The sequence below is a fragment of the Oxyura jamaicensis genome, chromosome 21 (assembly GCF_011077185.1).
Source record: "Oxyura jamaicensis isolate SHBP4307 breed ruddy duck chromosome 21, BPBGC_Ojam_1.0, whole genome shotgun sequence".
Lineage (NCBI taxonomy): Eukaryota > Metazoa > Chordata > Aves > Anseriformes > Anatidae > Oxyura > Oxyura jamaicensis.
The window spans coordinates 2,996,652-3,024,504 of record NC_048913.1 but is presented as its reverse complement, the minus strand read 5'-3'; the positions used below and the strand labels follow the sequence as shown (position 1 = coordinate 3,024,504).

At 49.9% G+C, this 27,853-nt stretch overlaps 1 protein-coding gene across 2 annotated transcripts; it reads left to right on the top strand.

Moving 5' to 3' along the window:
* Positions 1 to 1,090: 1,090 nt before the first annotated feature.
* On the top strand, positions 1,091 to 26,709 carry PUSL1 (pseudouridine synthase like 1). 2 transcript variants are annotated; one of them, XM_035344634.1, is made up of 8 exons: positions 1,099 to 1,875; positions 3,130 to 3,187; positions 8,338 to 8,525; positions 16,661 to 16,810; positions 17,992 to 18,165; positions 23,131 to 23,185; positions 26,094 to 26,256; positions 26,576 to 26,709. In XM_035344634.1, the coding sequence occupies exons 1-8, from the start codon at positions 1,817 to 1,819 to the stop codon at positions 26,605 to 26,607; spliced, it is 879 nt and encodes a 292-aa protein (XP_035200525.1). In that variant the 5' UTR covers positions 1,099 to 1,816; the 3' UTR covers positions 26,608 to 26,709. The 2 variants fall into 2 exon arrangements, with proteins under 2 accessions (XP_035200526.1, XP_035200525.1); XM_035344635.1 differs by lacking the exon at positions 17,992 to 18,165 and having other exon boundaries at positions 1,091 to 1,875.
* Positions 26,710 to 27,853: the final 1,144 nt, after the last annotated feature.

The window sequence follows — 27,853 nt, the reverse complement described above, 5'->3', positions numbered from 1 at the left end:
AAATGAACACTAGGGCCAGGCGCATCTGAATCTGTCACAAAATGTCACATTGAGGCCTTACCTCAGCCACGGGCAGAGCCATGATGAAATGAGATGAAGGAAGATGCTCAGTGCCATTTCCATACAGACTGCAGCTAAGATTCCCCTCTAGGCCAGGCTCTCCTTCCTGAGTTCCCAGACCTGCTTGATTTGCCAGCCCCAGTCCGGAGTATTGTTGGGCGAATAAACGTCTGACATTGTTTAACACAAGCTGGAGGGCTCTGAGGAGCACAGAAGGCATCTGCTCGGCCGATCAGCTCGGTCCAGAATGGGCAAGGTGACCTCTTGTGGCCTCTGCTTTACCTTGTTCCATGAACGTCCAGTCAATACATTTTTTATTTTCTCTGGCTCTTCCAGCACAGACGAAGGCATGTGGATGTTTCTGCCCGTGTGTGCATGCACAAGCTCGGGGGCTGGAAATTGCCATCCTCTTCAAAGCTGAGATTCATCAGTTTCGTTACAATGGAGTCTGGATGCCATTGTGAGAACTGAAAGCTCGTTGGATTTTTCCATTCAAAACAGAACGCAGATTTGTGCGAGGTGCCAGGGATTTTTCTGTTATGCTGTTTTGCTCTTTGTTTATACTGCCAGGGTATTTATTGTACATGCAGATATTGCACTTCAGTATTTTATAAAGACAAATAAAGATTTTAAAATACAGAACACAGTCCTGAAGAACATCTGCAGTCTGTTTACCACTGTCTTACCCTATTTTTGTCACTGGAGCTGTTATTTACCCGCAGCAATGGTAGCCTGAACACATCTTTTCATAGGCAGGCTGAAAAAGACAAATGCAGGCCTGCCTGAAATGGCTGCATCTGTTTTTTTTATGGGCATTTGGACACAGATATTGGCAGATTCAGGAACAGTTTCACACAGGGTGGGTTCAGAACATCAGAGCCTCGGAGTCAACAATCCCACACTCCAAAAAATAATGCAGGAGAGTTGAGGACCACTCACCACAGTAAGTGTGGCCTGTACCCCAGGCCTCACCTTGTACACTTCTTGCCTCATAAACCTTTCATTCTTCTGTGGGAGCTATTCCTGCTCTGGCACTTTGAGTCTTAATTTTTGACATGCTTTGCTGACTCCTGGGGTGACCAAACCCCCCTGAACTATGCTTGGGAATAGCCCCAGGGGATCAGCTTCCATCATCAGACGACAAAAAGGAGACAAATAAATAATGTTCTCTCGGAAGGATTCTAAAAAAGAAGCAAATAAATAAAAGTTCTCTCAGGTTTCTAACAGCGAATGCTAAGGCAAACGAAGCCACATAAGAAAAGGCAGTCATTCTGTAAAAGCTGGAGAGCAGCTGAGCAGCCAAGGCAGAGGATTTCAGAGGGTTTATTCCCTCACCATCACGGCCTGGGCCCTTGGGGAGCCGCTCAGTGACTGAATTTCTCTCCAGACAAACGCTGCAGCGCGGACACGGGGCTGCAGCGCCCTGTGATGGCGGACGCCTTTCGGCACAACCTGGGCCTCGCTGAGGCGGCGCCGGGCCCCGGCGGCGGAGCGTTGCGGGGCCCCAGCCGCCTTCCCCCGGCCCCTCGGTCGCTTTCGAGCTGCTCCGGGGCCTCAGCAAGGCCCGGGGCCGTTCCCCGAAGGCCCCGGTGGCGGAAGCGGGCGGTGCTGGGCGGGCCTGCCGGGGGGAAGCCGGCCGAGGAGGGGCGGCGAGGCCGGGCAGGCCGCCGGGGAGTCCCCGGGGTCGCCTCGGTGCTGCGGCGGCGCCCCCCGGAGCCGGGAGCGGAGGGAGAGCTTGTCCGGTAGCGCAGCGAGGATGGTTTCTCCCAAAACGCGATATTTAGTGTTCTTTCAATACTATGGCACTAAATATAGGTAGGTGCGGGAGCTGCCCTGTGTGCTGCACGTGAGGTGGTGCTGGGGGAGCCCCGGGTGGGCATGGGGAGGCTGCAGGGAGGCGTCTGAGGACAAAAAAAAATAATGAAAAAAAAAAGAAAAAAGGAGTGCAGGGGTTTGGGGGAGCACAGAGGATGTTTGGGGGAGTGCAGAGATTTGGGGGGGTACAGTGGTTTGGGGGAGAGCTGCTACACGTGCCAAGTCAGTGAGCATGGGCAGGGAATTGGGCTGTGCTTTTCTACTGCTACAGGTAAATATTAGAGGATATTTTGGTCAGGAAAAGCAGAAAACGGGCAAAGGGAAAATGTGAAAGGGCAGAGAGGAAGGTGAACATGGATATAATTTGGTGGGAGTGCAAGTAATTAAATTTCCTGCGGTGTGGTTTGTGGGAGAGCCAGCAGTGTGGGTAGCTGTGGACGGCTTGGTTGCCCGCGCTGCCCTGGAGATGCAGGTGAAATGATCCGTGGTGCAGAAGGGGAGCTGGGCCTGCCTTTCCCCAGGCCTTAAACATCCCACATACGTAGTTAGGCTTGTTTACATAAAAAAAGAGTGCGTGGGAGAATTATTGCAGCCCCAGCTTGTGGAGTCGTGCCTATCTACATGAGGGTTTTCCGGAATAACACCACCGTAAGCCAAAACCCACACTTCTTTTGCACAGCAGAGTTTGTCTCGTTGTGGGTACTGGCCTAAATTACCCTGCGTGGTTACAGGTAGGCCGAGTTTGGCCTCAGGACATCTCTCTGCACTTCAGTGCCTTTTGTGAGTGGCTGTGACTCCTGGAACAGAGAAGGAAGCTCGTCGCAAGTCGTGTCTTCCCAGCCTTCACATCCGCAGGGCCTGCAAGAAAGGGTCCTGCAAGTGGCATCCAACTCAGGCCCTGAAAAATCTTTACCTGCAAACCCTTTTCTAGTGGAATTTGGCTGCCTTATCTTTCCAACCCATCTGTGCCCATCTGAAGGACCAGTTCAGGAGGTAGCACCGGAAGGATGATTTTTGTTTCTAGTCATCTTTCCAGAATGCCACTGTTGCTCCTGTTTTCATGTCCATTTTTCAAAGTGTTTTGTCCCTGCAAGATGTGTAAAAAGATCGAGGTCACACAGCAGCAAACAATTTGATAATGAGTGCCCAGCATTAACTTCTGGATGTGTTGGTGGATGCTGTGTTAGGACATTGTGTAGAAAACGCAGGGTCGTGATATGTATCAGTAACTATTGTATTTGTTTTGCACTGCAGTGGGGTGATGGAAACGTCAGTTAACCAGTCAGGGATTGGAGTCCAGAACTGTTTGGAGGTAAGTCCTGGCTAATCATATTGTCATTAAAATGAAACTTCATGGTATTGCCCAGGTCAAGTTTGGGGCAACGTTTGGCAGGCCAGGCCATGCCTGTGTATTAACAGCCAACATTTTCATGATTCCGTTCTCATTACCGGTCAGACTCTGTAACCTGTGGTCACAAACTGGAGCAGTGCTCCATGCTGTGCCTCACTTTACTGGGTGATGTTTCTTGCATCGCCTTGCCAAACAGCCCACAGAAGGAAAGCGTGATGAGTTAATAGTTTGAAGAGGAGTTCTCAGGATGTATTTGAATGGCTCCTTGCCTGAGACCATTGTGGAGAAAGTGTATAAATATTGTGCAGATCTTGAAAGAAGAGCCCCAGAGGACTTTCTATCTCATTTATCTAATCCTCTGAACCATCCAGCGTCTCAGCCCCAGGCGCCGGACTTTGGGTGAGCCCAGCAGTTGTTTTGCATTATCCAAGTCACTTTGTTTTAACAAGCGAATGGGTAGGATGGGTGATTAAAGGGGGAAAAATAAGAAGAAGAAGAAAAAGAAAAAGATAAACTTATTTGGTGTTGTCTTTTCACAGTATCAGCATTTTGCTGGCCAGTTCTGGGATATGTGCTTTGCTTTCATGTGGTGGTATTGATGCTGGGCACTGCTGAGCAGGGCTGTGTCTATTAGAACCACATGAGATGTCTTAAAGCAAGTTTAATAGAAAACTTCTGGGGCCTGTAGGAATTTATCTTCCTTCCTCCATTTCTGTGCAGCCTTGAACTTCATAACGCTCGTTTCCAAAGCCAGGAAGGCAACTGAAGGGAAGGGCAAGATTAAACCTCTAATGAGATCCTTATTCCATTCTATGTACGTTCAGACATTTGTTTCGTTTGCCATTACAGGCAAGCAAATAACCTGTGCAGTGGAGGCTGTGTGTATCAACAGCTGGTGTCATTAGAAATAGAAAGGACTGGTTTGTGAGGGTGTGCTGCAGTCCACCAAGTGCCAAGGTAGAGCTGCTGAACTGTGGCTGATCCGGAGGCCTGTCTGTAACCCTCTGTCACCGTGTCTGTATCATGCAGGACATGCAGATGTCTGAAGGAGCTTTTTAATATCTCCTTGAGGCAGGCTTTGCAGACAAATATATTTGGAGACAATATATTTGACTTGAAATAGTTGAAGCCCAGCTTGCTTGTGGTGGGTCCAAAGCAGAATTCCAGACCTTGCTTTCCTAGATTAGGATGTTTGAGACCTGTGATTTGTCCCTCTGCAATGAGGAGGGAAGTATACATGCTGCAGGGCTCCGTGCTCTAGTCTCAGTTCACAGATGCCCCTCCTGGAGAGGAAAATCTCCCGTGCAGCACCTTTTGCTGAAGTGAGCAGCTGCTACTTGTGCTAACAGGCGCCGTATGTGAGGCCTGCTCGGATCTACAGAATGAAGTTTCTTTTCGTGTTTGGTTTGAAGCATCTCCTGAGCGTGCTGTTTCCCATTGTGCTAGTGAATGCTGCCCAAAACTAATCCTCCCACATGAAGCACTGCTTTGGCCAGCAGCCTTGTGCTAAGTCCAGATATTATTCCCCATGAAAGGAAGAGGGGGAGAAAGAGAACATAGATGAACTCTGTGTTATGCAAAGCAGCTTTGGTACATCTTCCCTCTCTCAGTTAAGAAAAAAGGAGGAGGAAAGAAAGGAAAATTGACTCAGAAGTATTACCTTCATCGCCTGTTTGTATAATAATTCCAGCAGCATGGGAGATTGCTTTGGAAACCTTTCCTTCCAGCAAGAGCCACTTTCTCAGCCTTTTCTTCTTGGCTTTTACTACATTTCTCTCTTCCTGTGAGAATGAATTAGATTCTTAATTAGTTTCAGTTGACATAGCACCCGTTGAGTCAGCAGGGCTGCGATGACTTGCAACCAGAAGCTTGCACATTATTATTTATTAGAACCCAGCAACTTCAAAATAGTGCAGCATCCCTGGCAATGCAATGCAGTTCCTGTGTCTGTGCAACCTAAACCACCGTGGATGTCTTCCACCGATGAAAGCAATAAGCAATCCAGCTGCTGGGAAAGAGCAATAGACACTTATTTTTTTTCCAAAATATTCCTAATGCACATTTTTCTCTTGAGCACACCCATCCTCGATTGATCTGTCAGGTTCCTTTTGTGGTTCCCAGATGCTCTGCAGGGGTCTTTGGTGGCTGAGCATCTTGAACAGTTTTTATGTAGCCTTCGGGGAGAGAAGTGGATGAACTTTTGCTTCCCAGCCATCGCCGGTGTATGTTAACAGGCCTGTTCTTCATCTCCCCTCTACAACGTTTGTACAGGGGGAGAACAGAGCTGTGAATAATAATAGCAATCTGGAATGTGGATTCATATCATTCTGGCACACAACAATGGAAATTTCAGTGGGATTCAAAATATGGAAGTGCTTAGTGAATGAAACTGGTTAGCAGAACAGACCTGCTGAGTGCAAGTAGTGCTTTCCCCTGCATCGCTGCTGTGCAGGGCAGTACAAGAGCAGAGGGATGCCCAGGGATGCTTGTTGCTGCCCCAGGAATATGGTTGGCTGGAACAGCTATGGCTCAGGAAGTAAAGGCAGGATGGAAGTGGGTGCGATCCGGCTCAACAGGTGCCCAGCCAAGATTTCAATGCCTGTAACCAACCACCTGCTGAAGAGAAGGACACTTGCGTGCTGTCTGGCCTAAGGAAGGGAGCAGAGACCTGCGAATTTTGAGAACACAAGAGGAGAACTCAGCTCCTTGATTCCTGTATCTCCTCTGCTGCTTTTTAGCTGGGCACCTGTGGATAAATGCTTAACTTCTGCTTCAGCTTCCCCCGCTGGAATCCAGAGATGATGCCCAGCAGGGCAGGGCCTGAATTATCAGCAGCAATTTTCGAGTTCCTCAGCTGACAGACCCGCTTGTTTTAGGCATTTTATTTTTTTTTAAGGGCAGGAAAACCTGGTTACCATTCAAGCAGTTGCTAAATGTAAATAACACATCTTTTTTTGCAGATCAGCGTGGGTTACGTTCACAGATCAGGGTGTGTAGGAACCAGCAGAGGACGGTACCAGCTGCCTATAGGCGCCCAGGCCACCTGGATGGCGCAGATAGCAGACATACATAGGTGAAGGGGTCAGTAGTGAATTGCCTGTGAAGAAGTTCAGCAGTTCAGAAGTTCTCTCTGTAAGGAGATTATTTCTCTCTGCAAGGAGAAAAGCGTGCAGGGGAAGGGCAGCTGTGAAAATACCCCACCTTGGAGCTGCCGTTCAGTCCTACGCCTCTGTGGGTTCCGTGGCCGGAGTGGGGAAGCAACCAGATTCACCTCGGAGCTTGCAATTCTCTCCTCCTCCCCAGTCTGCTCTCCAAAAAGGCTTAACCCTCGCAGGCAGAGAAGAGATGCAGACTTCTCGGTGTTCATTACCCAGCTCTGTCCAGATGCAGCGCTTGAAATCGGATGCAGTGCGGGGATCCAAAGGAGTGCTGCGTCCAAACTTCCCCGAGGCCATAGCAAGAAAAAAGGAGGATGTTCTCTCCTCTTCTCTCGTCCTCTGCCTCCACTCAGCTCTCTTCCCACTGGCACTTTTGTGCCTGGCAGGAAAGGAGGGGGAGGCGAGGCCAGGGGAAGAGGGGTCTGCAAAACCCAAAGATATTTGTGCAGAAACTTTGCTCTTAAAAGCAGCTTCTGCTTTAAGACAAATTGCTGAGGCACAAGCCAAGGTCTGCTGCAGAAAACTATTTGATTTCTGTCTGCTTCTCTCTGCTTAAGGGTGATAAATAAAGATTTTCATTGTTAATTGTAACCATATGTGAACTCCAAACAGAAGGATTAGGAAGGGGAAGAGGCTGGGGTCATTTCTGTTCTGTTTCCCAGGCCTTCCTCTGCCACTCAGTTACGTTTTTCCTTGCCTCCCTGTGCTTTTTAATGGTGTGTTTCTGAGAGCCCAGAATCCTGTCTGCTCAAGTCGTAGGAATCTGGAAGGCATTTGTGAGTCAGCAATTCAAGCTTTATTGACTCTTGGTACCAAATAGAAATCTAATAAAGACCGCTGCTGGGTTCACTGCTCAGGAGGGGAGATGGGAGAGCAGGAAGTTTCTAGCCATTCAGCTGCTTTTCTGCTTTTCTGCTTTTCTTTTTTTTTTTTTTTGTTCCCAGCCTTGCAGATACACTTCGTTCATAGACCCTAATAAATTACATCGGGTTTTCTGTCTCAGGGCCTGTCGTCACAAAGGCAAAAACTATTTTGCAGCTCTGGTAACCTACTTTCCAAGCTTGCTGTATGGAAGGCCTGCTTTGGTTTTAACATTGTTTCAGGAAGTGACTGCAATCCCAAGGTTTCTGACCCACCAGAGTTTGCCTTTGCCCCTTACTAAAACCCACCCTGCTTTTGCTAAACGTAGACCTGTCTGGGAAGACCCTGAAATATTTGGCATCTAATTAACTGTGTTAGCATCTCTCACTCCATTTTGTGTGCATTTTTTGATCATCTTGCTTAGAAGACACACGTCTTAATGACTGTGGTAGCAGGGAATATCAGGAAGCTCTGGCTTGTGACCGCTGGTGGCATGTGGTTGTCCTGTGGTTATTTATACCTGCTGGGATAGCTCAGCAGCAGCTCCTCCACTGCTGGTGTGTTTTATGAGAGCCGTGCCTTGATTCTTAGATCCATTTATATATCTGTGGGACTAATAAGCACATTACATCAGTGCTATGCTGCTCCTCGTCTGGTCCCCAGCTCCTCCTCCACTCGTAACAGCTAATGGAAGCGTGTTGCCTCCTGTAGCCCTGCTCCTGTTGGGGATGGAAAAGAAATCCTGCCTGCAGCAGTGGCTACAATATTTTACACTGCCTGCTCTGGAAGCAAAGGATGCTCTGATGGTGCTCTGACATCCCTGTGTGTTGGTTCTGTCCCTTTAGAGCTTGAGTTCTGCAGCTTTCCAGGAGCATGCACTGTGCTGATTCTGCCTGCTGCTGATGGACTTTGAGTGCAGTTCTTAGCAGTGAGTTGCAGGGGTTGTGTCTGGGTGTAAATGGGTAACTCTGTCCTCTTTCCTACTTACCTAATGATATAAAGCAAAGGATCTGGAGATACCATGGACCGTGGTTAGCAAGGAGGAGGGCACTTCTTCTCCTGTTCATGGTTCTGTCTCATGTTGACTTGCAGAAGGCAGCACAGAACCTGAGACCTGTTGTTCCCATCAAGTTCCACATCTCCAGCCGAACAGACAGTGGCGTTCATGCACTCTGCAACGCTGCTCACCTCGACATCCAGAGGGCACCTGGGAAGCCAGCTTTTCAAGAGAGAGAGCTCATCCATGGTCTAAATCACTACCTGAAGCCTGAACCAATCCGGTGAGTTGGTGGCAAGTCAAAACCTTTTATTTTACCCTTGCTGGAGAAGAGGGGAATGCAGCAGCGATCTCCCATCTTCACTCACAGGATATATTTTTCCTGTTTTGTGTGTTGGCAAATCACTCCCATGCACGTCTCTCTGCTACTACCAGACCCCTTGTACGTTCAAGACTAGTGCTGTTATACTGTTGCTCTTAGGAGATCATCTACGCTGGCACCACTAAAACAAAAAATCCTGTGAGACGAGGGTCACCCTGCGCGTGTTGAACCCGCTGGGATGACTCTCGTTTTCCATGAGCCATACATTAACTTTCAGTGCTGCTTTATTCCCCAAACTCCCTCATTTTCTTTGCTTATTGAACTAGCACCTAACAAAAGCTTGGCTGCAGCATCGCATCTGACTCGTATCTGTGCAAAAAGATGAAAACCAGACAAAATTGCTTTTACTGTTAGCAGCCCGCTCCTCCTTTCCATCAACATCAACTTTTTTTCCTCCCAGCTAGACCACAGCTACCACATGACGTGATTTAAAGAAGTTGCATGACAAACTCCCGTTTAATATTTTGGTAACAAAATCGGATTGGTTTTGCTCAATGGGATAGATAAACAGTCCTCCTTATCCTGTACCCAGCTGGAAATGACTGGGGAGAGCTGCGTGTGAATTTACTAAGGGGGTTGGTGTGACAATTTACAGAGAACAGAACGGCTGCCATTTCTTTTTCCTATATTCTTCTTTCTGTTGGAGTTATTACTTCTTCTTGCAAAACCTCAGAATGGACTTATTCTGCATGAGACCCAGGTCCCTCAAAGGCAAGAAATCAGCAGTTTTTGCCAGGAACTTGCATCAATTAGATAAGCAATTGCTACACCTTGTGAATTTTTCAAAAGGTAGATTGAATTTAATTTTTTTTTTGCTTTCCTTTCCAAGCTGTTGTGCAGTTTCTCTGTCAGCTGCCAAACAGTTGCTGTGTCCTTCCCCGAGCACGGGTGCATTTTTATGGTTAAAGTGTAAATTAAGTGGAATATTGGGGTTTTTAGGCTAAAAACCAAATCTGGGCTGGTGTTGTAGAATCAACGTGCCATTTACCAGCAGCTGCTTTGCTGCTCTCTGCTTTTTCTTGCGTTGCTTTGTCTTATTTGCATGAACTGAAAACTGTTCAAGGCATAGAACGTCCCTTATGAGGAGTGTGGCAAAGCACTTCAGTGCGTGGTACCCGAAAAAGGCTTTTTTTATAGGGAGCATTTGGGTGAGCAGCAGAACCTTGATGCGAGATGCCGGGTGGTAATTACTCAGAGGACCTGGCTGCTCCGTTTCATGTTGCTGCACTCTGGTGCCATCAACATAAAGGAAGATTATGGAGACAAATTCCCCGTGCCAGAACAAGAACCCAGGACAAAAAACCAAATCCCTCCCCACCCCAGTGATGGGATTGTTGTAAGAGTAGCGGCGTGACTATGAAGCACCCTCCCCCTTCCCACTTCGCCCAGCCTGCTTTATTTTCTAATCTCCTCTTTGTGAAACGGGGCCTGACCCAAATGCCGACGCAGCAAGGCCTGGGATTTGAGGGCTGACATCATACTTGCATCTGTCCTTCGTTTTGCAAGGGAGGATTCCAGTTCTCTGTGGCCTGTGGAGCAGGGAACCCAGCTCTAGGTGTGCAGGCACTCAGCCTGTTTGGGGTCTGAGGGAGGGAGAGATGAATGATGACGTTTCTTTTCTCCCAAGAGGTCCTTCATGCGTGTCCCCCACTCTGTGTCAAGGAAAGAGTGAGATGGTCTGCTTGGTTTTAGCTGTGTGTGCTCTGCAGAAGGTGTTGATCTGCAATTTAACCAGCTTTTGGCTTTGCCAGAGAGTATTGCAAGCGTTCAAACCCTCATCTAAGGTAGGAGCCTGAGGAAAGCTATCCCAAGTTGCAGTCTCCTCTAACCTTGACTGCTCAGGTGGGTGTTCGGGCACCTCTGCAAGGTGTATGCCTCTGCTTTTGGAAGCAGTGAATCAGATTGCCTCTGGTTGGCAGCAGAGGTAGGCAGCTCACCCACGGATGTGCCAGGAGCGAGACGTGGCAGCAGCCCCCGAGGTACCACGACACTGCCGCGTTGGGCGGACTCCAGTTAGGTTGCAGAAATGCTGCATCTGCATTAGCAGTGTTAAGTAGTGCTTATCCCCCACCTCCAGACTTCTGCTGTGTCATGTCTGGAGGGCACATTAACTCCAGGGAACAAATTCCAACATACGCTGATGGTCACGAGTGCATGGGATGGTGGTGACTCGTTACAACAGGATCCCACCATGGTACCCCCTGCTTGCCTGGGCCAAAGCAGTGCTTTGTGCCTGCAGCTCTTCTCATAGCCTCGGGACAGAGCTTTGCACCATTTTCCTGCAGGATTTCCGGAGGCGTATGGCAGGGATGCTTTGCAGTTATTTAAAAGTGGGACCTTTTCTCTGGGGGCTCTCAGCTCAGGGTGACAGGAGCAGAAGCTGCAGCAGCTGTCTCGGAGCCAGCTGCGTTCCTTCACCCCTGAACAAGCACCAGGGGAGCCATTGGAGGGTAAAGGGGACTTGTAAGTAAAATCCTTGGAATCTGAGCTCAGGAAGGAGGGGAGGAAGGCGCTGTAAAGGCCTTGTTACTGGAGGCACGTAATTCCTGTTGATGGCTGGGTGTTTCTTTGTTGTTGTTGCTTTAGCTGAACTTTTCCCCAGAATACTTCCAGCTCCTCTCAAACCCCTTCAGAAAGGGTTTTGGGAACAGCAAAAGGAGCTCACCACCTGACAGTCCTACACCTGCAGATCTAGTTACTTCACTGGCCTCTCGAAGTAGCAGCTAGATTCCCTTGCTTTGTCAGGCCAAAAAAAAAAGGAAAATTAAAGGAGAAAAGGAGAATACAAAGGAACATAAATGGTACAAAAGAAAACACAGGGCTGTGTTTGAACTACACTGCCCATTTAGAGGTGTCACACTTGTTGGGATGAGTAAACACCTTTTTGCAGCTTTGGTGGTTTGTCCATCCATTCAGACAAACAGATTTGTGTTCTGGCCTCTCACTTGCCTGAACTGCCAAGCAAGTCTCTCTCTCACACGCTAGCCAAGTTGCATGTTTAAGTAATGCCTAGGAGGTGCTGTCCCTTGACAGCTTTCACCTTTGACATATATACAAAGAGTTTAATGCAGCTGCTGTGTAGGAGAGCTGGAGATGAAGTCTTTTCAGACTGTGGCGTCTATTAAAAAAAAAGATTCTGAAATAGAATTGGACTTGCGTGAGGTTTTGGTTATTATTTTTGCTCAGACTGAAATCTAGGTCAGTATTTGCACAGCCTGGGAGTCGAACACTTCATGGATGTCCTAGCAATAAGAAGGAACCTGAAGTAGGTCACAGTCTTGATTACCTTCCTTAAAGCACTCAAACAGTTTGGGAGTCGAAGCTGGCTGATTTTCCAGCCAGAGGGTACCACTGCCATAGCCTGCTCTGTGTGTCACCAGCTTCAGAATCTCAGCCTCCCTCCCTGAGTTTAGGCTTGTAGCTTGTGGCTTGTCACATCCTTGAACCTTCTCGTCCTCCCAGACCACGACACGTGTGTAGGGTTGCAGCTGAAGAGAATTTTTTAGCTAGCATCTTCAAAAGGAGGCAGCAGTGGGATCTCACAGACGGGAAGAGCTAACACCTGGCAGGTACGTGCCAAGAGGTGGTGTCTTCTGATAAATCCAGGACCGTCCCTATCAGGTAGGCAGCCTGAGGTTATCGGGGTGCAGTCAGCTCTGACTTCTCCCTCCTCCCTTGGGCTCAACCTCTTAAAAATGTTTCAGCTGCTTTCCATTAAGGAACTTGGTGACGGGCATGAGTCTAAGTGCATGCAGCAGCCAGCCCCTCCCTCTGTAAATATTACTCTGCCAAGAAGAATTCTCTCCTAATGCTGGGTAGAAAGCTCAGCACTTTTATGTGGTTGCAGGCAGGGGGTGATGGAGAGAGACATCGTTGTGAGAACTCGTTATTGTCGATAGAACTTGGAAGGGAAACCAGATTCCAAGCTGGCTGGCTTTATCGTCAGCAATAATGACCTTCTTTGTAGCTTCGCTGCCCGACGGGTCTCTTCTATCAGCTGATCTGCCTTTAGGTCTGTGCAGCATATTTGAAAGGCTCTTGTCTGCAAAGATCAGAGTGTATTCCGCAGGTGGGGCGACCTGAGGAGGACTTTGCTATCACCTAGGCAGGATAGAGCAGTACAGCAGATTCACACCTTCTGTTCTGGTTCCAATTTTGTAAGTACACCATAAAAGCTGTCTGGGTGGCAGCAAGGCAGAGCTTGGGATTCCTCCCACCTCCTGCAAATTGACATTCACCTTCTGTTATCAGAGGAGAGAGAAGGATGTCCTTCTGGAGGACACCTTTATAGTTAACACGTGGGTGTTTCTCCTTAGATGTCTTTGGTTGTGATTTCTTTTCCTTCAGACCCCTCTGAAATGTAGGCTCCGTCAAAAAGCTGAAGAATGCTAAGAGTGTTTATTTACCAGCAGCCTTGCAAAAACCGGGATGTTAACAAGGCCTGAAACGTGGTATGTTTGAAGAACGGGTGGAATAAATACTGGAAAAACACTCCTAGCTTGAAAGAGCCTATGGCAGCAACTGCATCTGCTAGGAGAGTCAGGAAGGGATGCCTGCAGTGAAGAATCACGTGAGCATAAATGGGTTTTTCTGAAGGAAGCACTCTATCAGAGGGTATAAAAGGACGCTTATTTAATAAAAATCACATAAGCGTTAACACAAGAAGCTCAGGGGAGATGAAATGCTTGTGGAGACATGTAGACAGAGGAAAATAAATGGAATACTTAATTATATTACTGTGTTTAGAAGAGGCTGGAGGTCCTAGGTTCAAACTCCATTACAGGCCTGGAGGATGTAGTTTGCATTTCTTCTGGGAGTTTATAGCAGTAGAGCGGTCTTCTGGGCTTGTTATTGCAAATCTTTGTGCAGGCCTGCAGCTCAGCTTTAATTTCTTCTTCTGTGGTCTGAGCCTCTGCAGTCAAGGGGTATGAGCCAGAGGCACTTAGGCTGGCAGAAATCCCTGAAGCACCAGCCTTTTGAAAGTAAATAAATAGGTTTGTCTGCTGCTCGCTCCCAAATGGTATCAATTTTTTTTGTCTGCCTTGGATCCCTTCTTCTCCGTAGAGCAAGCTCCAAAACGAGGAGGGCACGCGGCAGGAGAGCAGCTCATGAGAGGCATCCTCTAAAGCAGCATCTGCAGAGAGATCATCCCGTTGAGGTGGTGGCTCCTTGTATGCTCCCAGCAGTATGGTGAGAGCCACGACTCTGGCTAAAGGAAAATAAATGCAGCAAAACTGCTGCTGACATCTTCAGGTCAGTCGTAGCACTCTGGGGGAGGTGCAGGGAAGCTCTGCTTTCTCCCTTGCCAGACAGAAGGGTGTTTTCCCCTCTGACAACCTCTGTACCCCCCTTCTGGCTACCAAGCTGTCCCCGTTCGATGCCAATAGTGGTGTTGGCTTAGGGAAACCAGGCGGTTTCTCCCAGTTGCTTATAAAGGGGAGTTCAGCAGCCTTGCAAGCTCCTTGAATTAACTGCCCAGAGTCGCTGGAAGACGAGCAGACAGAACCATTCCCCAAAGCCATCTTCTGCACGTGTGAAATGTGAGGGTCCCCAGGAGCTCTCCTGCCTGCAGCATTCTGCTCTTTGCAGACGCAGTGGTGCTGGGATGTTCCTTTGTGCTGCTGCAGCAAAGTCCTGTTCGTCTTGGAGGTTGTGGGGGGAGGCAGGAGGGGGGTGACCTAGTTTCAACTATTTCCATCTGCTGCAGTGAGCTGTGAAGCTGCCTTAAGAGGGATCGCAGAGTGTGCTGCTTTGGGCGTGCAGGTGTCTGCTGTTGGGATGTCCTTCCTGCTTCCGTGTGGGGCCACGGCTCTGCCAAAGGCTTGGGCTTATCCTTGTAAGGGGGTAACTCACTAAGGGCTGTGTCGTGGGTTTTAGTGCTTTCCAAGTCCATCCAGGTGTTGTGCACCGAGCGTGACGCCAGCCCTTCTCGTGGGTGCAAGGCCCACGGGAAATGCAGAGGAAGCCTTAGGATGTCTGACTGTGTTTTAGTGTTTGCAGATAGTCACTTGCTCCAAGAAAGGGCTTCATGAGTGAGAAAAACAAGAGTACCTGGGCCATAAGTTCTCTCTTACGAGCTTGTTAAGGCTGCTTGACTTCATACCTCCTCTTACCCGCGTATCTAATAGGACTGGATTAATTGCCAGTAGAAGTGGTTCCAGCCCGATGTCCCTTGATGTGCTTTTGTGATGGGTTTGACAAGCAAAACAGGAAAGTGGCTGTTTTCTGTCACCTCTCAGGGCATGAACATCCTTGTCACAAAAGAAAGCTTAAAACTATTTGACTTTCTTCTACCTATCTCTCCAGCAAAAAGCAGGGTTGAAATGTGCTCTAAGTATGGGCTGCTTTTTTGCCCCCAGGAAGATGCTGAAGCATCTGGATGGAATACAGTTCAGGTGATCTCAGCCCTGCCCAGTTTTCCTCGAATGAATAATGGTTTGTGAGCCAGAGGACTATCAGCGAATGCTGAAATGCCAAGGGTGTATGTGTTAAAATGCCTCTTCTATGGGACAAGGCTGTTGGGAACTCCACGTGTGCCAGAGCAGAAAGAGGCCGGAAGGTCAGAGGGAGACAGCTGAAAGGGAAGTGAATTTGGAGAGGGAAGAGACATTTCTTGGTGGTGGCTGTGGCTGGGACATCTGGTTGTATCATCTACAAAGCTTCTCTTCCAGCTAAGTTGATGCTGTCCTGGAGACTTGAGGGCTAGACTCAGAGGGCTTTGGAAATATTACTGTTATGGTAAGTAGTCTTTTGAAGGCAGGCACAAACACACTGCCTGTCCTTTGAGTCAGTGCTTCACAGCTGCACTAGGGCAGTTCTGAGCCAAGCGAATAGGTCTGGAAGAGCTCAGCAGCTTGGGAACGATGCTGCATTAATTAGTTCTGAGCTTGCCAGCCTAGAGCTGGGACAGAGTAAGCATTTCTTGGCCTGTCAGAGTGTAGAAATTCCCTTTATGGCTGTGCATTAAGGCAGTCAAATCTTTGAAAAAAATGTTAGGCTGTGAGCATATCTGGGTGAGGACCGCAGGCACGGAGCTGTTTTCTTACAGGGCATTTAGGAGACCACTCTCCTTTTGTTTTGGTTGGCCTAGTAGGGAAGGTAGCGGGTGAAAAGTCCAAAGGGAATTATTTCCACAGCTGCTTTGGTACAAAGAGGATTAATTGCTATTTTCTTTGTTCTTCTAGCATAGTGGGGATACCAAAAAATTGGTAGGGGTTCTTGTGAAATACACACTTGACATTTGGAACAGCCACTGAAAAGCTCATGACCTGCTGTGGTCGTGGTGTAGCACAGCATAATACTCTCCATATGTGAGATACATTTCATCCTGAGCATCTTGGGAAACCTCAAACGTTGCCCTGCTTGTTTGTTTTTGGAGAACTTTCCCCCCAAGTGATTCACATTTGTGCATGCATATGAATGCTCCGAAGAGCGTGCACGCACACGTGTGCCTTCAGCACCTAACTGTGTGGGAATATCGCAGCCCCCTTGGCGGTGCTTCGCCGTGCCATCCCCGAGAACAGGAACCCGAACGTGACATTCAGCTGAAGGGAAAACTGTTGGCAGCTGAACTTGATTATTGGCTGGAAGTTCGGGCCAGGATGCCCGGAGTTACACCAGCGAGATTGCTAGGAAGCGTGTGGGTTTAGGACAGCAGCAGTGTCTCCTGTAAAGAAGACTACCGCAGCGTGCCAGCGTTTATGTCAGTAGCTGTTGAAGTGTGTTAGAAGGGCACGGTGTTGGCAGACAGCTGTGGCAGCCTACGCTTGCACTTCTTGGTTAGCAGTCAGCTAGTGACTGGCAGGAGAGCAGGGTATTTAGGCGTTCCTGCTCCGGCGGGGGGATTGGACTAGGTGATCTTTCGAGGTCCCTTCCAATCCCTAACAGCCTGTGACTCTGCGATGTTTGATGTCTTGTAAGTGCAGTTTCTCAAAGCGTCCATTTCATGTCTTCATGCCATACACGTGGAGACCAGCAAAAGTTTCTGCATCGGTGCATGATGTTTCTGTCTATCCTATTCTCTTCTTTTCTACCAGCATTTTGAGTGCCTACCGGGTGCCCAGTGACTTCCACGCACGCTTCTCGGCGCTGTCAAGAACCTACGTTTACCGGCTGCTCTTGGGCTGCGCCCACTGGTCTGAAGTACCCGTGTTTGAAAGGGACCTGTGCTGGGCTCCTCCGGGGGGGTAAGTGTCTCCAGAAACCCTCCCCGGGCAGCTGCCCCAGCATTTGGGGGAGGAGGTGATGTCCACGTGTAAGACCAGACCCCCAGTTTACAATGGAAAGAATTCTCTGTTGAAATCAGCGGAACTGCACTGGGTTCCGTGCGGTGAGACCTGGGACTTGGAGCTCTTTTTGACTGTGCTGTCAGCTGTTCGTTGTGCCTGTCGTTACCGTGCTTAGCACTGCTGAAGTGCTCGGTGACTGGGGTCGAGTCCCAGAAGGCAAGCAGCAATGAAAGCTGAGAATTCTTGTTTTTTTTCTTCTAATTCTTGGTCTGTTTCTGGTGATGGCTGCATGTAAGCCTGCTTTCTCCTTCCCAATCTGGGTGCCTGTGTGTTTGAATAGTACGGGAAAGCCCATGACTCTGAGCAGCCCTACGATAACAAACCGGTGTGTCTGGCTCAGCGTTCATCTGTGCTCGTGGAGTAGCCACTGAGTCATAACAAATTAGTGCTTGTATATGGAAGGGAAGAAAAACAAGTTCAGTGCCATTTAAAAACACTTAGGACAGGATAAACAGCGGGTAAGGAAATAACAAACAAACCCCAGAAGAAAAATTGTAATTGTCTTTTAGACGAGGTAGTACTGAGATAAATTCACATTCAAGAAAACTGGAGCTTTTCACGACATTCTGGTTTCATTCATGTCCAGTTGGCACACCCATTCCATTCCTATTATTTCCTAATTTCATCTTTTGAAATGTTTGGAAAACCATCACGGTGTTTGACATTTTCTTACCTGCCACCTTCTTTTTGGATTTATAAGGTACTGCAAAGGATTTTGTTTTCTCTTGTCCTCTACCCCAACCAACAGTTTGGACAGCTATTTTTAATTCAGTTGTTACTGAATTTAGTTAAGATCCTGCAGCCCAGCAGGATAAAGGTTTGTGAAGAAGTCTGTGCCTGCCAGCCCCTGACCTAGCTTGGGGTTTTGAACATCACCAGACCTCTGGTCATTTGGCATCTTGCTTGGTTTGGGCCGTTCTAGGGGAAACTCCTCTTGCACAATGTGTTTCCCCAGTTCTGCAATGTTAAATCTGCATGCCAGGTTTAAGCCTCTCATCAATTAATTAGACTTTGATGCACATAGCATACTTGGTCCCTCTTAACGCTCCTCTCTTGTTGCTCTGCATGTTTAATTTCAGCTACCTGGATGTGCCAGCCATGCGGGATGCAGCACGGCTCCTGCTGGGAACCCACGACTTCAGCACTTTTCGCTCACTGAACTCTGAAACACCCTTTCGGTCTCCGATCAGAACCATTGTCCAGGCAGAAATCCAACCCTCTGCTGGTTTCCTGGCTCACCACTACGAATCCAGGTGAGAAGGAAGTCCCCTAGCTGGGGAGCTGCTCTGACCTGCTAGTGCTTGCTTTGTCCAAAAAGCTGCTTTCCAGCTTTGCGTTGAGAACTGACCTCCTCCTCCTCCTCCTGCATCACCTTCCCAGCCCTGGGTGGTGTCAGCAGGGCTCTGCCTGGTGATGGTATGGAAAGGACATTTCTTTCCTTCTCCTGCCCAATGTCCTCATGGAGAAAGCTGAACAGGCCTGAGGGTGGGGGAGCTGGTCCAGTTATTTGTGCAGTAAGGCACAGGATGTTGTAAACCGATGTACGGAGCCTGGCACAGAGCAATCCCATGAGGTGCTTCCAGCATTTGCACTCATTTTGGTTGCTAAAGGCCAGCCCTGCCAGGGGACAGGATTATTTTATTCCTGTTTCTATCCTAGCTTTGCCTACAGGCTTTAAATAGGAGGAAAAAGAAAACCACCACCTAACACCTGGGTCACTGCTGTAGCTCTGCAGATCTGCTCAGTTCACGCCAGTAACCCCTGCCTCCTTCCCGGGGGATGCTGATGAAGGAAAACCCGATATTCCTCAGTCAATACATAAACAACAGATTGTTGCGTGTCAGGTTCTTTCAGGGCCAGGTCTTGCAAGTATTGAAATGAAGTGGCTGCATGTATTCTCGCTCTAGCAGAAACTGAAGTTATTTTTCCCAGGATGATCACGGGGATTTAGCATCTGAGCATGGCCCCTGCTTTCGCGCCTCTTTCTTTCAGAGAAGTGTGGCCGTTGTGCTTCAGCTTGAGAGCAAAAGTTGCCATTGTCTGTCTCCAAACCACGTTTTCCTTGTTTCTGAGTAGAAAACCCTTTTCTTCGTAGTTTTCCCCAACAGCTCTCCGTTAAATGTGAATACCTCCTGAGCCGTCTGCAACAGTGAGTGCCATGCTTCAAGCTTCGGCTGGGCCTCGCTGCAGTTTGCAAATAGCCCGCTCTTGTCTTCGACTGGCGTGTTTTGCCAGCAGTAGTGTGGGACAAAACCCAAAAAGGGAGCTGCAAAAACAGAGAGATCTGTATGCTCTGAGCCTTTCGGTTCCTCCCAGCCTCCCTATTCAGGGCCGGGGAGAAAAAGGCATTTTGTCTGATTCCTGCTTTCCCTGCTCGCCGTTGGTGCCTCAATACACAGCCGTGTTATGAAGAGGCACCCAGCTGGGTACAGCTCCCCGCTGGTGCTCCCTGCTGGACAGGCACACGGACACGGGCAGCCAGCAGCAGCTGGAGAGCTTCCTTCCTGCCTCCCTGCAGCACTGTCCCCACGGGAAAAGGAGGGGAAAACAGAAAAAGGAGGGGGAAATGGAGGCTGTCACCTGGCTGCGCTCCTGCTGCTCATTATTGGGTTGCCACTGCGGGATGGAGGACGTGGCCTCCCTCCCTCCGGGGTGGCCATACCTAGGGACACGAGTAACAGCCCAGGGCTTCACCCCCAGGCTCATCTTGTCCCTTGGGGTGAGAAGCAGCGTGAGTGGCAGAGACCTGAGCTAACATGGAAGCAAGGTAAGTATTAAGTAAAATAAGTCGTTAAGTCTCATCAAGGCCACCTCTGAGTGCCTAAGGGCCAGGTTACCTCCCCAATCACACCTGCTGATGTCAATGGGACAGTCAATGAGATTTGGCTCAGATCAGCTTTTCTGTGCCTTCGATTTTAATGTAAAAAAATGGAATTTGCCACTCCTTGCATAACTTGCTGCATAAATCCATCCCACACAGGGCCAAAAACAACTCTCGAGAGAGAAAGCAACCCTAAAAATTGGTTGAAAAGCAGCAAAGCTGTTGCTGATAGGGTATTTTTGCTTGGTGACACACGCAGCCGAGCTTGTGTTTTGTAACAAGGCGTTTTTAGCAAAGTGTCGATATTGATTGATTTAATGAATGTTTAGGCTGACGGGGTTGGCTTCGAGAAGCCTCGTTTCAATGCGTTTAAATAGCACTTAATTAAAAAAGCATTATAAAGGAGTTATTAAATAATATAAAATAATCTTCTGACCTAGAGAAAAATGATCCGGGGTTAGTGGGTTTGCGGCAGGCTGGGTGGGTGGTTTTGCTTGGTTGGGTTTGGGTTTTTTACAGTGTCCTAGTTCCTTCTGATCTCTCTCCCCGTGGGGACAGTTGCAGTCGTGGAGCCTGGAGTTTGCCTCTGCCCACTCTGCCAGTACGACAGCAAATATGCCCGAGGTGCACGTGTATTTCTCCCTGCAGGAGCAGAATGAACCGTCCCCGCAGTGAAAGGCTCTGATAGCATTAAAAGCTTATAAATAGATTTTTTTTCAAAGTCTAATCTGAGGAGCTTTATTTTCTCCTTCGGAGGGAAGAATCCGCAGAATGATAAACCGCGGTCTCTTAGCGAAATAATGCAGCTTTTCATTCCCATTCTTCCCTTCCTTTCTGAACTTAAACCAATCTTCTGAATTGACCACTTGTCCGCGTAAAAGGCTAACTGTTAAAATGATTCCTTCCGTCAAACTCAGTTGCTCAGCAACAGTGGAAGTGGAGTCGGTGTTCCTGCCGTACAGAATGCCTTTGAATGCTAAGGATGTGTTCGGAGACTTAGCCCCGTTCCTGGGCAGTGATCGCTGTCACCTGTTTTCGAGCTGAGCATGTATTATTCATGGCAAGGTGCTGCCTTCTGCTGCCAAGTGGAAAAGGCAGCCAGAAGTTTGGCTGGTAAGCAGAATTATCGTCGAGATTGACAAGGAAAAGAAAGTTTCCCTCTTAAAGAAAAATCCCTTGTTCTCTTTCAAAGCCTACCTGGCGTTTTTGCTGAGTGTCTCGAGCAGTCCTTCACAGCTTGGTGTGTCCTGTCAAGGCCACGAAGCAAGGAGAATCCTGGCTAGAGGTCCTGCATGTGGTTTGGAGGGGGGGCTTTGCCCCTCTTTGGAAAAACTGCCTCTTGTGCCTTGCAAGAGCTGAGCAGCGCCGTGACCTCCATGCGCTGGGTCTTTGTGCACGTGCCTTGCGCCGCATGTGTCCGTGTGCCGCATACATTGTGCTGGAGGGAGAGCAAACTGCACGTAGGTGACAGAGCATTGTCATTTCCCGACATGAAGAGGGATCCGGGGGCAGAAGCTGCCTTTGCATTTGCCAACATACACAGCAGGGAGGGCGAAAAGCAGCGATTTATCTGTGAATCCTGAGAAAACGGCTTGTGGCCACTCCCTACAGCGACAATTTCACGATTTCTCTTCCTGCCAGCCCTGTTCCAATGCCTGTGAATCCCGTTGCCCCTGCCTCATCCTCCTCCTACCCTTCACAGAGCCCTCTCCCTCCTGCCCAGGTGTCCCTAGTAAGCCCAGCCTCTCCTTGTGAACCCCCCAGGCAAATACCTTGCAGCTGTGCTCTTCCCCCGGCTGTTCCCCATCTGTGTAGCCCCGCGGTGCGGGTACTGGGCTCACAGCAAGGAGGAGAGGTGAGATTTCACATGTGGGTGGCTGCTGTTCTAGGTTGCACAAGGTAAACGTGTCTCTCTTTGGTTTAGGAATGCTGCGGGATATAAGGAGCGCTTAAAAACTGTGAGTTAATTTAGCTTTTAGTGTTCTTTTATTGTAATTTGGTCCAGGTGACTCCTGGTATGGCTCGCTAGCGCGGAAGATTGGGAGTGCAGGTTCTGAAGCGCAAACCTGCTCGTTCTGGGGCTCTGTTGGTACCTCTGATGGGTGGGGATGTTCCTACGTCTAACGCCTCTATCAGATTTTTTTTTTTATCTGAAGGAAGGAAACGTGCACACAGCTTCTTCCCTGCAGGACTGCTCCTGACAATGGGGTTGCGCTGGGTTTAGTTTTAGGGCTGGGACTTCAACAAAACCACAACGTTTTTAGAAAGCAACTCACAAAGATTTAGCAGGGGATGCAAACGTCAGCGAGGCATTGGGCTAGTTAGCCTCGGGAGAGCCCTCACAGGGAAGTGTTTTGCAGCAGCCCAAGTCTGGCAGGCTGGGCCTTCAAGGGCTGGAACAGAAGTCGTGCTTACCAGTTTCTCCTCCATCTGAAGGCTTCGGATTTGTAGCTGAATTGGTGCTCCTTAATCTCCTTTTCCATCCTGGAGGTGTTCTTAGTGATAACTGCCTTTTGTTCCAAATCCTGTTAGTTTAAACTGATTATTTTTTATCGCAGGGGGATTCGGTGCAGCTTAGTGGTGGCACTAAGCCCTCACTTAGTGCTGCCAAACTCCCCTTTTAAATGCTTGAAATTCGGGTGAAGGAAATGTTATTTGTGCCCAGAGCAAAAGCCTCTGGGGGCCTGAGTTTGATGTCGTGCTTCTGTCACAGCTTCTCTTCCCCCGCAGAGCAGCGCTGAGCAAGGATGGGCCTGTGCCACGTGCAGGGTTGTTGGGAGTAGAAGTTTTGGGGTGTTGGGGCCGTGGGGTCAGCCTGCCCGCCTTGGGGTGTGCGGCAGCCTGTCCCTGGTGGGCAGCTTCGCCTACAGCAGCTGACTCCTGGCTGTCCCTGCGGGGCAGGAGCGAGCCTGAGGAAATGAATGACTGCCTCTGGTGCCGTGCAGTGCCTGCTTCACGTGGCCCTCTTCACTCCTGGGACAGCAAATCTGCTTTTCTCATCCGCTTGCATTGTTCCCTCTCTGACAAAGGTTTCTGCCTCCTTTATTTCTCATTAGTCCTTTCCCTTACAGAACAATGAGTTTTTTTTTCAGTTCAGCCGTAACTGACCCGCGCAGTTGTCCCCAGCAAGAATGCACAGCGCCGTTTGGGTTGGATGCGTTTGGTATCACACTGCTGGCTGCTTGCAGTTTCAGCTTGGTTCTGCTGTTGATTTCTGCAAAGGAAGCTGCCCGCGGTTGGTTTCGCAGGTTCCTGACTGATCTTTGAAGCAAGCCTGGAAGATCTCAGCTTCTTACTCATTCTGCTCGCGTGCATTCAGCTGTGGTTTGTACTTTTCTTGTGAGAAGCTCTCACCTTTGAGATGATTTTAAACGCTTGGTTTTGTTTCTTCCTTTAGGGGGCTGGAGTTCTGGGAGTTGAAGTTCAGGAGCAAGTCGTTCCTTTACCGGCAGGTACTGTTCAGCTCTGTGGTTGGCACACACTTCATCTCCAAGATCCGCAGGATCACTCTCACTGTACCTTGGTCAGTTTTTTAGTGTCGCATCCCTGCTCAGTGCCATCGCAGGGCTCCATGCCATACGGGGGCCTGGCCTCAGAGAGCCGAGTCTCCACGTTTGCTGTCTGCCCCAGCAGAACCAGAACATCTCAGGCCTGTGTCTGAAACAAACGACCGAAGTCACAGAACCGTGTGGGAGGATGGAAAGTTTTGTTTTCCACAACCTCCGTCCTTGCAGGCTGAGTGGTAAAACCAAGAGCCATATGTTCCTGCTCTGCCGCGTGGCACCGGGCCCAGCGAAGACCGCCTGGAATTTTGCATTCTGGCTTCGGAGCGTGAAGTAGTTCTCAGCATAGCACAAAGGAGAGCTGGGAAGGCCTGCTGCAGCTACGCAGGCACGGCTGCAGGGTCTTTCCCTCTGTCACGCTGACTAGCCTCTGCTGGGTTTTATTTGAGATAACTCCAGTGGGGTTTTTGCTGCTGTCCTCGGGGGAGGTGGCTCTCCCCACAGCCTCATGGATCACCTCGTTAGGAAGGAGCTGTTCTGCCCGCCTGGCCTGGCCACGGTCACGCTCTGGAGACAGAGTAGGCAAGAGAGGACTTGTTTTTGGAGGAGAGAGGGGGTGTTTTGTGGGAACAGCGAGCAGCTATTTTTTGTTCTGTTTTGACAAACCAAATTCGTTTTTATGCTGTGCCAAGCAATGCTCTGTAGGCTCTCTGACAGTGGGTGTCTGGATCTGAGCAGGGGAAGGACGACAACGTGCTTGAGAAGGCTTGGTGTGCAGCAGGGATTTGCTTCATCAGATGCTCTTGTGACAAGGAGGCAATGCTGGTAACCCATGGCATGCATTAGACTGGAAACGCTGCTTCGCGGTGCTGTGCAGAGGGAAACAGCTACCAGCAACACGGAGCCTGATGCCCTCTGCGAGCACAGCAGCAGCCTTGGTGCCAGCTGGCAGCCTGTCGGGGGAGCAGGAACAGGCTGTGCTCGGTGAACTCGCCCTCTTGTACCTGAGCATCTGCTTCTGCGCTCCGTCACAGCGGGGGCACGAGGCTGGTTGTATAGCTGCTGCCTGAAGTAGCGCCATCCGGATGCTTCGGTTACAGAAAAGGGTTAAAGAGCCTCAGGAGCTGCCCGTATTGCTTCTCCCTGCACGCAGGGATAGCCAAGCCCGTGGTCATTTCAGCTGCCTGCCGTTAGTTTACGCTAGCTGTGAGACATCCGAGCTAAAGGCACAGCATGCGATGACCTCTAGTGAGGGGTGGCTAAAACAGCACACGGCAGGGATCTGCTGCTTCTCTGTGCCGCCAGAATGGCCCAAAGGTGGGCTCTTGGCACGGCACAGAGCAGTTTAAGACTGGAGCAGGTAGGGAGAGACTGTGCCTGCCGTTGGGTGATGCACCTTTGCTGTTTGGACCTTTCTTTTTACTAGGGATGAGCCTGATGAGGTTGCTCGGTCTTGGTTTATCCTTTAGTAAATGCTGACGGGTAGGACGCTTGGGCTGGTGCTTCATCACAGCGCTGCGCTTAAGCCTTTGGAGAAGGTCGTGTGCTTTCTCCTTCCTCCTTGAAAGGTCGTAAGTAGAGTGAATGTTTACTCAGGCCCAACAACTGGCCGTGCCTGCACAATCAGGGACGCGATCTGCCAGCAGCACCAGGAGGTGAGCAGTGGCCAGGCCTCTGCCTTCGGAGAGATCCCTTCGCTTCACAAAAGGGGCGAACACCCAGGGATGTGACAGAGCCAGTCACGGGGAGCGAGCATCTGGTGTGCAGGTGGCATTGGCAGGCACAAGTCCTGGCACAAAAACTCTTCGAGGGGTGTTTTTTAGCCAAGAGAACGCTGAAATGAGAGGGGCGTGCAGGCAGCAGGTGAGCGCTGGCTGTGAAGTTTGTGCTGACCCACCAGGCTTGGAGCTGCTGAGTGTGGAGGGAGGGAAGGGAAGCTGTGACATGCGGGGGTGTTCAGAACCCCAGCCCGATGACTTGGGGGTGTCTGGGTGTTTGCAGGGCCGTTTCACTCAGTGTGTTTTTTTTTTTTCCTTTTACATTTTTGGCTTTTTGAGAGAGAAACAGGCCCCTCCGTAGTCCTCCCCCACCTGGAAAGAGTTACGTATGTGTTAAGAAGCTGTGAACCCTGCTGTGAACCCGGCAGGCATGTGTGAGCTTCCTGCCTCAGCCGGGTGTGTGGGTGCTGCTGCTGGCTCTGAAACCAGCCAGCCCCTGCTCAGCCCTCTTCCCACGTGCAATGAGAGCGAGCCTCCCTCCCAGGTAGGGCAGTGGAGCTGGAAGGTTGTGTTCCAGGTCCTCGTCCCATTCTTTGTAATGCCAACAGCTGTAGGGAGGGAAGAATTACAACGAGCAGAGTAATTTTGCCCGTTGTTTCCCTTCCCTGCCACCAGCTTTGGTCTCCAGAAGATGCTGTGGCAGCGCCCGCTGCAGGCAGGCTTAGCAGCCATGCGTCGTGTCGCCCCGGTCGGTGCAGGACCCGAGGTGCCTGTGCAATCCCTGCTCAGAGTGGAAAGAAATCCGCCCCATGGGGTGACCGCAGCTGCTGGGGCGTGCTCAGGGACTAGGGGAGCGTGGTGCTTCTGAAGAACTAAGCACTGCAGGTGTTCCCTGGGGATACGTGATGCCAAGCACGTACGACAGCAGCCTGGACTGGCTGAACCCTGATGGGCGAGCCTGTGCCGTGACTGGGATCCATCAGTGGCATCTAAAACAAGGGCCAAAGCATCCTTCGTGTGGGGAAAGTGCTTGCCTCCTCCTTCACATCCATCTGGAGCAGGAGCAAAGTGGTGGCACTGGGGACCGTAGAGGAACCCCAGCAGAGGAACCTTCTCAGCCACGTTCTCTGTCTTTCCAGGTCCGAAGGATGGTTGGGGCTCTAGTTGCAGTCGGCCAGGGAAAGCTAACACCTCACCACATCAAGGAGTTACTGGAGATAAAAGATGCGCGGGCTTTTCCACCGCACGCCATGGCTCCGCCGTCTGGACTCTTCCTAAAATCCGTGGAATATAACGAAGCAGGTGGGTGACGGCAGGGAACAGCAGGCAGGGACTTCGTGGGAGTCAGGCCTAACACCGAAGGGAGCAGAAATGCCTCCGTGCCCCCTGGGGCTAACATCACATTTTCCTGCTGCTTTGTCTAGCAGTGATGCTTCCTGCAGTCCCCCTTCTCCCTGCACATCCCCGCAAACATCTCCCCAGTGGTGCTCTTCCTACCAGAGCTGGAGCTGCCTGTGCCAGCGGAGAGGGAGCCCAGGCAGGAAGAGACCACAGATTTAAAGTGCTTTCTGTGCCATCTTTTTCCCTAAATCCATGGGGTTTGTTTATATTTTCCCCTCAGATTTGCACACAACAAGGGCCCCAGGAGAATAGGAGCCCTGTCGGATACGAGGCTCTGGAGGACTGTTGGTGTGGATGCGGCAGAGGTCTGCAGGGCACGCCACGCGTGGTCTTCTCAATAAACATCACTGCCTGTGGCTGAAGACATCTGCCATCGTTTGTTCTCACTCTCCGAGACTGCCAAGGGGAAAGGAAGGACACCTCGGTTCTGCTTTCAGATAACTGCATTTTGTCTCTTTTATTTTTTCCCTGTAATTCTGGTGCAGGCCCATCTCAACCATGTGGAAAAAGGAGCAGGGCCCGGTTCTTTTTGTTTGTTTTCTTCTGTGGTGTGTGTGTGGGAAGGATACAGGCTTCGAACGGCGGCGGACGTAGCATTTCCTTTCTGCCCCTCACCTCTGTAACCCTGCCTCCGAGCGGCACAGTGGAAGGGACAAGTGCTGCTACTGCATGTAGTGACTTACAGAAACCGCCTCTGAAAGTACGAGGAGCCATTTCCTCTCCTGTCACTTTTTCCTTGAACCACAGCGGCTTTTACAGCGCCCTGGTACAGTCATAGCCGTGTCTGTGCGGTTCGGATGTGACGGGCTTCAGAGGTCACCTAGAACCTATTTTGTCTTTAGCAGGAACGGAGCTGACCTCCAGAGGCCTGCAGCAGTTGTAGGAGTGGGTCGGCCCCGTCGTGGAACGAAGCACGCGGCAGCAGAGGCCCCGTAGCCAGAAGGTGGCTGCCGGAGAGCCGCTGGGCTCCGTCTGCTGGTTGCCACATTCGGGTCTTCCCCAGCTGGTGCAGAGCATCCTGCGGTGCCCTGAGGGGGAGCCTAGTGCAGGGCAGGGGCAGAGGGAGCTGGTTTGTGAGTGGGCTGTGCCTTTTTCTGTCTGATTGTTCTTTGGTTTTGTTGTGTTTGGTGTTTTTTTTTTTGTGCCCAAGCAACCAAATATGCATTGGGTAATGTGTTTTTTTGCCTTGTGTTTGTTTTTTTTTTAAATCCTGAATGACACCAGAATATGTCTGTTTTGGTTATAAAATGACTCAGAGTGGTGGGTTACAGGAAAGAGGATGAAAGTCTTGACTTGTGAAGTTTCCAGAAGAAACGGTACCTGACTTAAACACTGTCCTGCAATGTGAGCTCAGATGGCACCACCATAATTAGCCTCTGCTTCGTCCCTGAGAGAAGAGCTAGAGAAAGCCGAGCAGTCTGTCAGAGCAGACGGCCCTGTTACTGGTAAGAGGACGTTTCTTTAGGTGGCAGTTCACTGTGGTGCAGGCTTCTGCACT

What these genes read in the sequence shown, in the direction of transcription:
- PUSL1 (XM_035344634.1), top strand. Translation starts at nt 1,817, where the DNA reads ATGGTTTCTCCCAAAACGCGATATTTAGTGTTCTTTCAATACTATGGC. An exon ending in AGTCGTTCCTTTACCGGCAG is followed by an intron (nt 23,186 to 26,093) that starts GTACTGTTCAGC and finishes CTGTCTTTCCAG; the next exon opens with GTCCGAAGGATGGTTGGGGC. An exon ending in CGTGGAATATAACGAAGCAG is followed by an intron (nt 26,257 to 26,575) that starts GTGGGTGACGGC and finishes TTTTCCCCTCAG; the next exon opens with ATTTGCACACAACAAGGGCC.